Source organism: Condylostylus longicornis, unplaced genomic scaffold, assembly GCF_029603195.1.
Source record: "Condylostylus longicornis isolate FDR11 unplaced genomic scaffold, ASM2960319v2 ptg000023l, whole genome shotgun sequence".
Lineage (NCBI taxonomy): Eukaryota > Metazoa > Arthropoda > Insecta > Diptera > Dolichopodidae > Condylostylus > Condylostylus longicornis.
This window is the reverse complement of record NW_026577992.1, coordinates 1,391,370-1,405,048: the sequence shown is the minus strand read 5'-3', so window position 1 is coordinate 1,405,048 and position 13,679 is coordinate 1,391,370. Positions and strand designations below refer to the sequence as shown.

The 13,679-nt window shown below is 24.3% G+C and overlaps 1 protein-coding gene across 4 annotated transcripts in view; it reads left to right on the top strand.

Annotated features, from left to right (window-relative positions):
- Positions 1-13,679, top strand: part of LOC129606994 (dynein beta chain, ciliary) — a 46,877-nt gene that overhangs the window by 15,143 nt on the left and 18,055 nt on the right. For 3 of the 4 annotated variants that reach the window (XM_055517666.1, XM_055517669.1, XM_055517668.1), the window contains 7 exons: positions 539-1,584; positions 2,587-3,043; positions 3,523-4,604; positions 6,119-6,704; positions 8,254-8,520; positions 10,857-11,333; positions 12,382-12,746. In XM_055517666.1, the coding sequence (XP_055373641.1) occupies positions 539-1,584; positions 2,587-3,043; positions 3,523-4,604; positions 6,119-6,704; positions 8,254-8,520; positions 10,857-11,333; positions 12,382-12,746 (4,280 nt within the window). The remainder of the gene's footprint in view (positions 1-538; positions 1,585-2,586; positions 3,044-3,522; positions 4,605-6,118; positions 6,705-8,253; positions 8,521-10,856; positions 11,334-12,381; positions 12,747-13,679) is intronic. The other variant, XM_055517667.1, reaches the window with a different exon arrangement.

The window sequence follows — 13,679 nt, the reverse complement described above, 5'->3', positions numbered from 1 at the left end:
ATCTTGTATAATTACTCTTGTCGGGTTATTAAAAGTTTTAAAAGAAGATTTCAGGGCTGGCCTTGGCGATGGCATTAAACTATTTTTTGAAAGATCGTAAATATTTCGAAAAAGATTATTCTTGCTAGCTTCTCTCTATTGATCCCAGTAACTGTTTCGGCTCACATATTTTTTAATATTTAATAAACAATTGCCGGACTTAAATATTTTACTAAAATAAATTTCTTTTTATTTCTACTTTTCTTTATGACAATTACTTTAAGTTATTCAAATCAAAGTTAATTCTCATTATTTCCAAATTTTGGACTTATGATCCTCAAATACATGTAGCAAAACTTAAATTTTCTGTTATATTTTTTTAGCATTTAACATTTTTGATTTTCTTTAACGAAGTATAAAAATAATTGCTTAATCTGTACAAGAAAATTTTATAAAATATTTATTAAAGTGTATTCAACCAAGAAAATCATTTTATGGATTTTTATAACAGTTTTATTGAACTATAATATTTATAATATTTTTTTTCTTCACTTTTCAGTCACTGAAAACAAAATTTCTTTTTATGGGCGAAGAAATCTCTTTGGTATCATCAGTTGGAATTTTTATTACCATGAACCCTGGTTATGCTGGTCGCACTGAATTACCTGAGAATCTGAAAACATTATTTCGTCCATGTGCAATGATTGTACCTGATTTTGCATTAATATGTGAAATAATGTTAGTAGCGGAAGGTTTTCAAAATGCTCGTCTATTAGCTAGAAAATTTATAACATTATATACATTATGCAAAGAATTATTATCAAAACAAGATCATTATGATTGGGGTTTAAGAGCAATAAAATCTGTTTTAGTTGTTGCTGGTGCATTAAAACGTGGTGATCCAAATCGTCCAGAAGATCAAGTATTAATGAGAGCATTACGTGATTTTAATATACCAAAAATAGTAACAGAGGATATATCAATATTTGTTGGTTTAGTAGGTGATTTATTTCCAGCACTTGATGTTCCAAGAAAACGTTTATTGGATTTTGAAAGAACAATAAGAAAAGCAGTTAGTGAAATTAAATTACAACCAGAGGAAAATTTTATTTTAAAAATAGTTCAATTACAAGAACTTTTAAGTGTACGTCACTCAGTTTTTATTGTTGGTAATGCTGGTACTGGAAAAACAAGAATATGGCAATCATTATTAGCAACATTTAAATATCAAAAGAAAAAGCCACATTATAGTGTATTGAATCCGAAAGCATTAAGTAATGATGAACTTTTTGGTGTGGTGAATGCAACAACAAGAGAATGGAAAGATGGTTTATTTTCATCAATAATTAGAGATCAAGCTAATATTCAAGATGATAATCCAAAATGGATAATTTTAGACGGGGACATTGATCCAATGTGGATTGAAAGTTTAAATACATTAATGGACGATAATAAAGTGTTAACATTAGCGAGTAATGAGCGTATTGCATTAAAAAAGGATATGCGGTTATTATTTGAAGTTGGTCATTTAAAATCAGCAACACCAGCAACTGTATCTAGAGCTGGTATTTTATATATTAATCCACAAGATTTAGGGTGGTTTCCGTAAGTTAAATTTTATATCATGCTAAGTATATTATATATAAAAACGTTATATATATAAAAAAGTTTCCAAAATTTAAAATTTAAAAACCTAAGATTTTACTATGAGAGCTTCTTATAAAAATATGCAATAAGACCAGGCACTCAGCCGTGTGTATATGTTTTTGTAAAATTTTTTGCTTAAATCATTGGACACTCTGCGTTTAGAGAAATGAACATTTTAATGTTTTGCTAGATCCGAAATCTTTTCCTAATCTACTTTTTCATTTCAAAGAAATGTATTGAATCATTTAAGTTTATTAAATTTTAAATAATAAATGACTACTTTAAAACTCAATAAGAAGAAACATAGTAATTTCCAAAAATTAATCAACATCACTTTAATATGATTATTGAGAATAATATCCCAATTTTTATAATGATGTACCATAAATATTATGCTAACCTAAATTTTTCACACTATAAATTCACAATATATGAATGTACCTATGTTTACATTTTTAGTGATGCTTGAGATTTCAAACTTTATTTATGTCACCTTCTATTATCCTTTTTACGAACTTTGACCTTAGTCTAATTTAGTTAATGCAAAAAAAATCTAAAATATACCTATTATAAATATAAATGAAACAGTAAAATAATGTATGAATTTTTAAAGGTTTATTGATCTCTAAGACCTACTTAGATATGCGATTTATATTGTTTTGCTCAATTCAATTCTACTTATATTGTTTTGCATAAAATAAATATACATACATAACATACCTATATACATTTTTAGTCCTTATATATCTTTAAAATTGTAATCCTTTTGAAAATAAATGTTTTATAAAATTTTACTCATATAATGTACATTTACACAAAATATATTCATTTTATATCCTTATGAAGAAAAAAATACAAAAAAAAAAAAAACGAATAAGTTAAAACAGAATTTCAACTTTATTTACTTTAATTTTTTTGTTTGTTTTTCTTATACATATATTCTTCTTTTATAATATGTAGTTATGTTTCATCATGGGTTGAAACCCGAGAGAATATCATCGAAAGAGGAATACTAACAACATTATTTGAAAAATATTTTCCCAATTTGATTAAAAAAATCGACTATTTTAAGAAAATAACCCCAATCAGTGATATATCAATGATTCAACTCACCTGTTTTTTATTAGAATATATGTTAGATGGGCATAATATAAAACCGGAATTTTTAGAAAAAAATTTAGAAATAATTTTTGTTTTTGTAACCATTTGGGGATTTGGCTCTAGCTTATCCGATCAGGATCACTTGATTGATTGGCGTAGAGAATTTCATAAATGGTGGATAATGGAATATAAAGATATTAAATTTCCAAATGATGGTACTATATTTGATTTTTACTTGGATCAAGAATGTTATAAATTTAAATTATGGGAAAATTTAATACAAAAATTTGAATTAGATCCTGAATTGCCACTACAGGTAAATTAAATATATATCTTTTTTTATTTAAATATTGTACTGTATTTATTAAAAAAAATATTATATAATTGAAAATTTCTGTCGATATTAAAAAATTTAGAAATTACAAAAATTTTCCAAACTGAAGTCAAGCATAAATAATTTTTCAAATCTTAAAAATGATCTAAAAAGCCTAAAGGAAGAAACTAATTTTCTAGAACTAAGAATTTCTAGTTCCAATAAGAAATTTCAACAAAATGAAAGAAGTAAGAAAAGAAAAAGTTATTAAGTGTTTGCTTTGCCAAAAAATCACATTTTTATAGGAAAAAAAAACCCTGAAGAAGAAAATTATTTTGTAGTGAATTCAAAATTTAAAATTTTTTAATTGAATTATTTAATTGGTTTGTTTTAAATGTTTTTATTTTGCAAAAATATCATAAATTCCGAATGTTTTCTTGCAATCATCTTAACATACTTAAATATTTAATTTTAATTTGCAGAATGTTTTGGTACCTACAATAGAAACATGTCGGTTAACTTATTTTGTAAAAAAACTTTTAAAAAAACATCATCCCGTTATGTTAGTTGGAGGATCTGGTTGTGGCAAATATTCAATTTATCGAGAAATATTCAATTCATATGATGGTAGAATTGATATTAGAACAGCAAATTTTAATTATTATACAAATTCAGATATATTTCAAAAAATATTAGATTATCCATTAGAAAAAAAATCTGGACGATTTTATGCACCAACTGGTAATAAACGTTTAATTTATTATATAAGTGATTTAAATATGCCCGAAGTTGATTCATATGGTACAGTACAATCACATACAGTTATACGACAATTTATGGATTATCATCAATGGTATGATCGTAATAAATTAACATTGAAAGAAATACGTAATTGTCAATTTGCTGTTAGTATGAATCCGACAGCCGGTTCATTTACAATTGATCCAAGACTTCAACGTCATTTTTGTATATTTACTGTTAATAGCCCAAATGAAGAAACTTTAATACATATATTTTCAACAATATTAGAACAACATTTAGAAAATTTTCAAAATTCATTTACAAAAGAAATAAAATCAATTAATCATGTTTTATGCTCTGTTGGTGTAGCATTACATAGACGTATTGAATCAGCATTTTTACCAACAGCAGTTAAATTTCATTATATTTTCAATTTAAGAGATATGAGTAATATTTTTCAAGGACTAATGAATTCTAATGGACTAACATGTCAAAAACCAATGGATTTAATACGATTTTATGTACATGAAGCATTTCGTGTATATCACGATAAATTAGCTGACCATCATGATATTAAAGCATTCCGTTCAATATGCCGTGATATATTTAAAAAGGATATTGAAGATTTTGATGAAGATTATGTATTCAATGAACCACTTATATATTGTAACTTTGCCCAATCATTATTAGATCAAAAATATATGCCTATTAAAAATTGGAATACGTTATATGAATTATTAATAGATGCACAAAATAGTTATAATGAAATTGTTGGTTATATGAATTTGGTAATGTTTGAAGATGCAATGCTACATGTTTGCAGGCAAGTTAAATATTTAATTGGTTTTTAGTTTTGTTTAAAGATAATAAAATCAATATGTATTTAAAGATACTTTGAGTTAAGAACAAGTTTTACCGCATACAAAATATAAATAAGAAATTTTGAATCCAAAAAAAAATAGGTTTATGATTTTCGGATATTTACTTTACTACTTATTTCTACAACTTTGTGTAGTCCATTAAACAAAATGTATAATTTTATTCATCAAAACTTAAAATAAATTGCGAGAAATATTAGAAAATGCTATAAGTAGTAAATGTATCAATGTGACTGTAACGGAATATTGTAATATAATAATTCCTTTTATTTCATTAGGCGTAGGTATTTTTTTTAATCCTATACAGAACTCCTCTAGTTCCAATTATGAAGAGTAAAATTCGATATAATCAATTTCGATATAATAAATTTTTTTAGGTCGTAAAAAATAGTTTACAACAAATTATCTCCTTTTTGACCATCGTCTTAGCTCCTCTTATTCTAGCTCTTACCATTTATTTGATAGAATCACTTCAAAAACTCTTATAAATTTTTAACAATTTTTTCTTATTTCAATCAGGGAATTTTTCTAAAGGCAATTTTTTGGAAATTTTTGTGTCGAAGTGCTCAAACGAACATTGTGTTTTAAAAATTTTAATTAAAATTTATTACCAATTTTACTATGTGTCTTATTTTAGTCGTATATTTAATAATCGTATTTATTTTAAATAAATCTTTTCCAAAACAAGAATTTATCAATTGTTGCTAATAGATATTAGCGGGTTTTCACCAATATTACTCTAAATTAAATTAAATTTGGTTGGTTAATTTAAAACTTCCAATTATTGAAATAATTATTACAATTCTTTGAATTTCTATAAAATTGTATTGAAGCAGGTTTTAATTCAATTTGCTAGATTTTTCCTGTTAATTCGACTAAGTTAGTTTTTTTGACACCTGATATTCCGGTTAAAGAATAACTTTTTAAATGAAAATTTTCTCAATTTTATTGCTTAAAAACAATAATCAAGATTTTTATGTTTTTTTTGCAAAAGCAATTTGTGTTTCTACCTCATCAATTTTAAAATTCTTTAATTTACATATTTTAAATAAATCTCATATTTTATTTAATATTGAACTAATGACTAAAATTGTAGTGCAATATAAGAAATTAATGTAGAGAATAAATTTTGCAAATTCAATTATTTTTTCTTCAATTTATTTTAGTTTTCATTTTAGGACAAGTTTTTAAAACTTTTAACCCATGTATAGGTAAAAACAAAAATTTTTCATTTTTGTTGAATATTAAATTGTTGTATATGTGGTTTACATTATAGTATATAAATATATATATATATATAATTTCCAAAAAACTTTTAATTGATTTAAGATTAAATTTCTTCTATAACTTTGTATAAATATATAAATATTTTTGTAATAAAATTTTCAAATAATCTAATATTGCTTATTTTTATTTACTATTATTATTTTCTATTGTCGGTGAATATAATCTTTTGTAGAATAAATAGAATCCTTGAAAATCCACGTAGTAATGCATTACTAATTGGTGTTGGTGGTTCAGGTAAACAAACATTGGCACGTTTAGCATCTTATATATCATCATTGAATGTATTTCAAATTCAAATAAAACGTGGTTATACAATATTAGATATGAAAAATGAATTAGCAAATTTATATACAAAAGTTGGTTTAAAAAATGTTGCATCAGTATTTTTAATATCGGATGCACAAATACCAGATGAATCAATTTTAATGTTAGTAAATGATATGCTAGCATCAGGTGAAATACCCGAACTATTTACGGATGATCAATTTGAAACAATTATAAATGGTATAAGAAATGAAGTTAAACAAAATGGTACACTTGATACAAAAGATAATTGTTGGAAATTTTTTATTGAAAAAGTTCGTCGTCTATTAAAAACAGTTTTATGTTTTTCACCAGTTGGTACAACATTAAGAGTTAGAGTTAGAAAATTTCCGGCTATTATTAGTCGTACAAGTATTGATTGGTTTCATGAATGGCCAAAAACAGCATTAGAATCTGTATCGAAAAAGTTTTTATCTGAAATTGATGTTCTACCGGTAAGTTTATATTATTTATAAAAATATATTAATATGTATAGTTTTTATGTTTTGTATATAAAAAATAAAATTGTAAATTTTATTATTTTAGACAGTGTATCACTTTAAAATATTTCAAATACTTTAGTTATTTTGATTTTATAAGAATATTTTAAAAGTATTACTGAAATACATACTTTTTTTTTTTGATTTTTCAATTTAATTTTTAGTATTGCTTTATTGGTGCAACCCGATTTTCCTGAAAAGATAATCAAGTAGTTATGTTAACACATACAACTCATATTCTCATTTCAATAAATTCCGAGAGTCGTTTTCTTAGATAATAGGCTCAAAAATGAAAAATCCTTTTCACATCGTAATAAATTGTCACATCGTACAATTAAGTACAGCAATAAATATTTCGACCGAAGCACGATGTAGTCGAATTATGAGTAATTATTAATGTGAAAACACAAATTTTTTACTTCCCTTATTGCATAGTTTGTAAAATTAAGTCAAAAGAATTAAGTCAAATTATGAATATTAGTTCTTATTACATATATATAATTTTGCATATATAGGTGGAATATAAAATCAACAATTTGAAAAATTGAACTAGATTGATTGCTAATTAATGAATGTTAATTAATTAACCGAAAATTGATATTTTGCCCATTTTGTACAGTTTTAATTTAAAAGGAAGAAAGAAATTGAACTATGATAAGAAAGTATATTCATGAATATTTACAAATATAGTTAAAATTTTAATACAAATAGAGGCTCGGCTTGTTGTATAGGAGAAAAATGTGACGAAAATCAATTTCCAAACTATAAAATCTAATTTGGCATGCTCTATTACGAATATATTAATGATCAATATTTCGTTATAATTCAAACTATTACGCTTCTATTTTATAAGACCAACACATTAACGTATATGTTGTAGAAATGGAAAATTATCAAAAAGAAATTGTGGAATAATAAAGTTTCAACGTGGAAACATCTTGTATGACCCACTATTTTTTAGGTTTTTTTAAAGTGTAGAATGAGCTAAAACTAAAATTATTGTGCTTGTATAAGAATATAACAAAATTAGAGTGTAGAACAGATAATTTCACTAATGCTCTTATTTCATTTCTCCAATAACTTGATGATGATTTTCTATTGAATTTTCCCTAGATATTTTTCAATTTATTTTTATTTCCGTGTATAAATTGTCTTTTTTTTTTTGTTTTAATTTAGTTGTGAATGTAAAAAGTTTTTATATTTCATTTTGGAAATAGTTTTTCTTTTCTTTGTATTTCCATTCCCTGTGACTTTACTATCAAATCATTTTTCAGATTTTCATTTGGATTGTTTCTAATTTTTTTGTTTTTCTTATGACAATAATATTTACTTTTTCTTTTTGTTAATTCTACTATTGTACATATATGTAAAGTATATATATCAACACTCCTACATAATATAATATTGATAAATTAAAACTATTACTTACTCCATATATACATACGTCCACATGCACATATTTTTATATTTTTTACATATACATATTTTCTTATCCATACCTAAGTTTGGTTTTTTTTTTCAGGGTGAAGTTGTAGACCAAATTGGATGTTTTATGGCATATGTTCATGGCACAGTTAATCAGATTTCGAAAATTTATTTTCAAAATGAAAAAAGATTTAATTATACAACACCAAAAACATTTTTAGAATATATATCATTGTATATAAAATTGCTAAAAAATAAATCTGATGAATTTACAAAAAAGATAACAAGATTGGAAACTGGTATGTCGAAATTAGCAGAGTGTGCAATTCAAGTTGAAATGTTAAAGGTAACTATAAATATTTTCTGATTATGGTTTTCTAGTTATGATTGATGAGATGATTATTACATGTACATATTATAAATGCTTGAGCTTAACAATTCAATATTTAACGATAATATTCTTATTCAAAGATAATAGTATCGATAATTTTGAACAAAATACTCGCGGTTTTTAATTGAAGTTAATTTAGCTCAGGTTAAAAGTTTTACGTTTTTTGGAACTAATTTTAAAATTTATTCAAAATTGTTAAAATTTTGAATAGTGTTGTTTGTGACTTTGTACAATATTGATATTATTTTGAAAGGATAATGCTCATTGGAATAACCTATTATATGCTAGATTAAGAAGTTACTAGAAGTCAAAGTATTGAGATTGGTTAAAATAGTTCTACATAAAATCTTCTAAGATTGTAGCTAAACCTAACTAGTAATAAAAAATAAAACATTATTTTTATATACTAAATTTTAAATATTTTTATATACTAAAAAGTTAAAAAGGGAAAATAGCTTCTGGTTAATTTTAAAAATGCTTTTTGATAAAATATAAATTAATTACAATTCTACTCACATACAAAAGTTTTAAGCTATACATAGTAGTATCTTAACGAAACTGCTGCACACTTGTGTTATGTGTAAATAAAATATCTTTGAATATTTTCTTAAATTTTTAGAGAAAAAAAAATATCTGTCTACAGTAGTTTGAATAGATAATGAATCAAATTATTTATGCATGCAATGTCAGATTTGAAAGCCCTTTTATTCAAATGACATTTTTTTTTTTTCTTTATAGCAAATGAACCAATAAATCATTTATAGTAAATTTGCGGTGCATCAGAAAATTTCTTTTTTTATTCAAACATATTTTCTTCTGGAGCAAATTACTATTTCATAAATTATAATTGATTGATCAAAATTTTTCTTTTCATCAAATAAAATCAATTTGAATTTCCAATTAATTTCCAGAAAAAATATTAATTCTGGTTAGATTTTAAAATGTTTTTATTTATTATTCATTGTTAGGATACTGTATAGATTTTGAACATTCCATTTTGTTGGTGGAAAAACATGTGCCCTGTAAAAGAAAAACATGTACCCTGTACGAGTAACGGGGACAGTGGGCAGGGTTTGTGTATTAATAACGTTTTCATTATTATTCTTTCATAAATTTTTTTAATTCAAATTTAATTTTTCAAGTTCTTTAAAATTAGAATGATCGAAAAAGCAAAAGTAAATGTGTATTATCTGAAAAAAAGAGGGCTAAAAATTTAAATATAAGGTCAACTCATAAACACCTTTTTAAATAAAAAATAATAAATATAAAAACAATTAATTATGTAGATTAAAACCAAAGAACGTAACGGCTGTTAAGTTTTTAGTAATATGGTAATGTCAAAAACAAGTCTTCTAGGTTTGGGCTACCGTAGAATTTCTAATTTCAAAAACGAACTAAATGTGTTATCACTATGAGACTCCAACTTTTTCATTAAAAACCTAAAGAATTGTGTTGTGTTTTTGGGTTTTTTCTGCCGTTCGTTTTCTTATTTTTAAGTACCTTTTACCTAATTTTAGTATATGAAATTAAAATATATTTTCTTCAAAAATTCAATTAGTAATTCAAGTATTTATTTTTAAATTCATTAATTGCCTTTCACACACAACATATGCACAGAGTTAACCAATAAATATTAAAAATGTTAAATCACTCCTCATAAAAAAAAATTCAGTGACCACATTTTCTCCACTTACTTTAATCGTCATACGAATTTCAGTGTATGGAATAGAAGTGGTATGAGTTCGTTTGACGTTCCCCGCTGTATAAATTGCCAAATATTTTAATTTTTTTCAGAAAAATTAAAATTTTTCCAAATTGATTCGTCATAATTGAGGTCTCACAATTATAAATTTTCTTGTTTCATAATCGAAATTTAGAAATCTAAAATGCAAATTTTATACATAGTTTGAGAGAAAAAAACTCTTTAAATGAATGTGTGTCCAATATATACATACCTACTCAGTATACTAAAAAAGTTACTTCGAAAAAATTTTCATAAATTCATTTTTCATTAAATTAATTTTAAAACCTTTTATTTTATTCCGTCTTTAAATTGTCAAATTTATTATCGCACCAGAATAACAACACAAAGAAAAAGAAGAGAAGGCAAAATTATAAAAAACAGTTATGAATTATGCATTTCCCTTCCTTGATTTTAAAAGTTGTTCTGTTAGGAGTTTCTTTTGCTATGTAAAAATGATGTATAACAGAAAAAAAAAATAGATTTTTTTAAAGTTAATAAAATTTAAATTTTTTTACCTTATTTTATTTTGTTTTTTCTTTTTTGTAAGAAACAACTAGCTATTCAAGAAATTGAATTGAATGCAAAGAATGATGCAGCTGATAATCTTATAGTTATTGTTGGAGCTGAAAATGAAAAAGTTAAAAAAGAAAAATTTGCAGCATACGAAGAAGAACAACGTGTTAGAATAATTGAAGAAGATGTTTGTATAAAAACTCAATTATGTGAAGAAGATTTACGTAGAGCTGAACCAGCTTTAGTTGCAGCACATGAAGCTTTAGATACATTAAATAAAAATAATTTGACGGAATTAAAATCATTTGGTTCACCACCAAAAGCTGTTGTAAATGTATGTGCTGCTGTAATGGTATTATTTGCATTAAATGGACGTATACCAAAAGATCGTAGTTGGAAAGCTGCAAAATTAATGATGGTTAAAGTTGATCAATTTTTAAATGATTTAGTAAATTATGATAAAGATAATATACATCCGAATGTAATAGAAGCATTACAGGATTATTTAAAAGTAATTTAAAATTGAGGATAGTGAATTTTTTAGTAGAAAATTTTAATTTTTTTTTTTGCATATATGTAATAATTTTATGTGGAATTAAAATTAAACATACATTCAATTTTTATAGATTCATGATTTAATTTTAATACCCGTATGTTCGAAATTAGACGTGATCGAGGTAGTTGTTCTGGTAGCGTATAAGTGTATGTATTATGAATGTTACATATATGCAACATATATACAGCATAATATGCACTTGTAAAATTCCGAAATGTACGGTTATGAAATTAAAATATTGCGGTATATTTGTACTAAAACATTCTACTTTTTCAAATATCTGTTATTTGAAGATTGTTTTCCCCGTATTCAAACAATGTTAATTCGATCTTATTTTCGACTTATAGAAAAGTTGTGCTACATATAATAATAATACTAAATTTTATGATTTTATTCCTAGATGATATAACGAAATATTCAAAATTTCTGATTAATTTTAAGGGTTGAGTGGCCGGATGAATTTAAATATACTAAATTCTTTGAAATTATGTGCTCCATTTTAATTCCATTGCATTCCACAGAATTAGTCAAGAGGATGATATTCACCATATCAATTCCATTGAAATTTAAAACCATTTAAAAATATTATGGAAATGTACAAAGAATTTTTAGATTATTAAAAACAAAAAATTAGTTTCTACTTATTTTGGACTTGAATATTTTAACAACATAAAAATTTTATTTAATTCACAAACTATTTTAATCAAATTTAATAATATTTGTGCAATTTTGAGTTTTTAATTTCAAGTTTTTAAAAAGTAAGTGGATATATTCATATCAATTTAAAATATTTCAACTTTTTGAAAAAGAAAACCATTTTAATCAACATTAAAAGCTTAGATTTTGGTGTGAAACTATTTTAAAAATTTTCTAATTAAATATTTTTTCTAATTGAATTTAAAATTTCAAAAAAATATTGTAGCTATTTTTTTGTTTCTGTATTTTTTTTTAAACTTTCTACTTGAACTATTTTCAAAAGATTTTTTATTTTTATTTTTGAAAGGATCCTGAATTTAATCCAGATAAAATTGTTCAAAAATCTGTTGCTGCTGCTGGTCTTTGTGCTTGGGTAATTAATCTTCATCGTTATCATGAAATATTTCAAATTGTTGGACCGAAACAAAAAGCACTTGAAGATTCACAAGAGGAATTACAAGAAGCACGTGAACGTTTAAGTTATTTAAAAGAGAAAATTTGTAATCTTGAAAAAAAACTTTCACAAATTCAATCAGAATTTAGTTCAGCATTAGAAGAAAAACAGCGATGCCAACTGGAAGCTGATAAAACTGCATTTACGATCGATTTAGCACATCGTCTTGTCAACGGACTTTCTAATGAGAATATACGATGGAAGGAATCGGTATTAAGGTCAGTATATATTTATATTAACTATCATAAATATGAGAGCAGAAACAATAAGACTTATAAAAAACAAAATTGTATATTGATTCATTGCTTTCGAAATTCATGGTATATTAGTGAAAACATTTTATACTAGTATCGTATATTACATCGTATTAGATGTAAATAAATCTATGTAACAACAATCTTTTAGTGAAACTGTAAAACTTGGACAACCCTCAGTATTGTATTGAAAGTTTTAATTATTCACATTTTAACGTTCTTGCAAATATTGTATCTCTTTAAAGTTTTTGAATATAAGTAATTGACTTTACTTTTAAGGCTTAAATATAAATTTCCTTAAAAGTTGAAAAAACAAGGGAAATTTTTAATTTCTATTTTCTTGTTTATTTTCATTTAAGAAATTTTTCTCTTAATAGTCAAAGTTTTATTTAAAATTCAACCTTCTCATGGGGACTTACAGTTCTTTTGTAATGGGCCTATTTTATTAAAATATTAATAATGGGCCTTATTTTATTAAATCTGTGAATTGAGCGATTAAAATAAAATATAAAGAATAAATTATTGGATATTTTAAAAATGTCAGCTATCAGAATTTTTCTGAGATTAAGCAAATATAACATGTAATCCACTTTTTATTTTGCTCATTATTGTGTGATGTATAATAGACGCATTGTAATAGCAATTCACAAAACCAAAAAGAAAGTGATCCATTTATAATTATTTATTCATTATCAATTTCTATAAAATATTTCTATCGGTTTTTCGTAGAATAAATTTTTGTAAAAGAATTTACTCGACAAAAATTTCGTATTTTCAATTATAGATATTAATAAAACGTGTACACATTATATGCAAAAGTATACCATAACAATGTGTTCATTACTTAAAACAAGGATTTTTTTGGGGTACCTATATCAACATCATCTCAGAATGAAA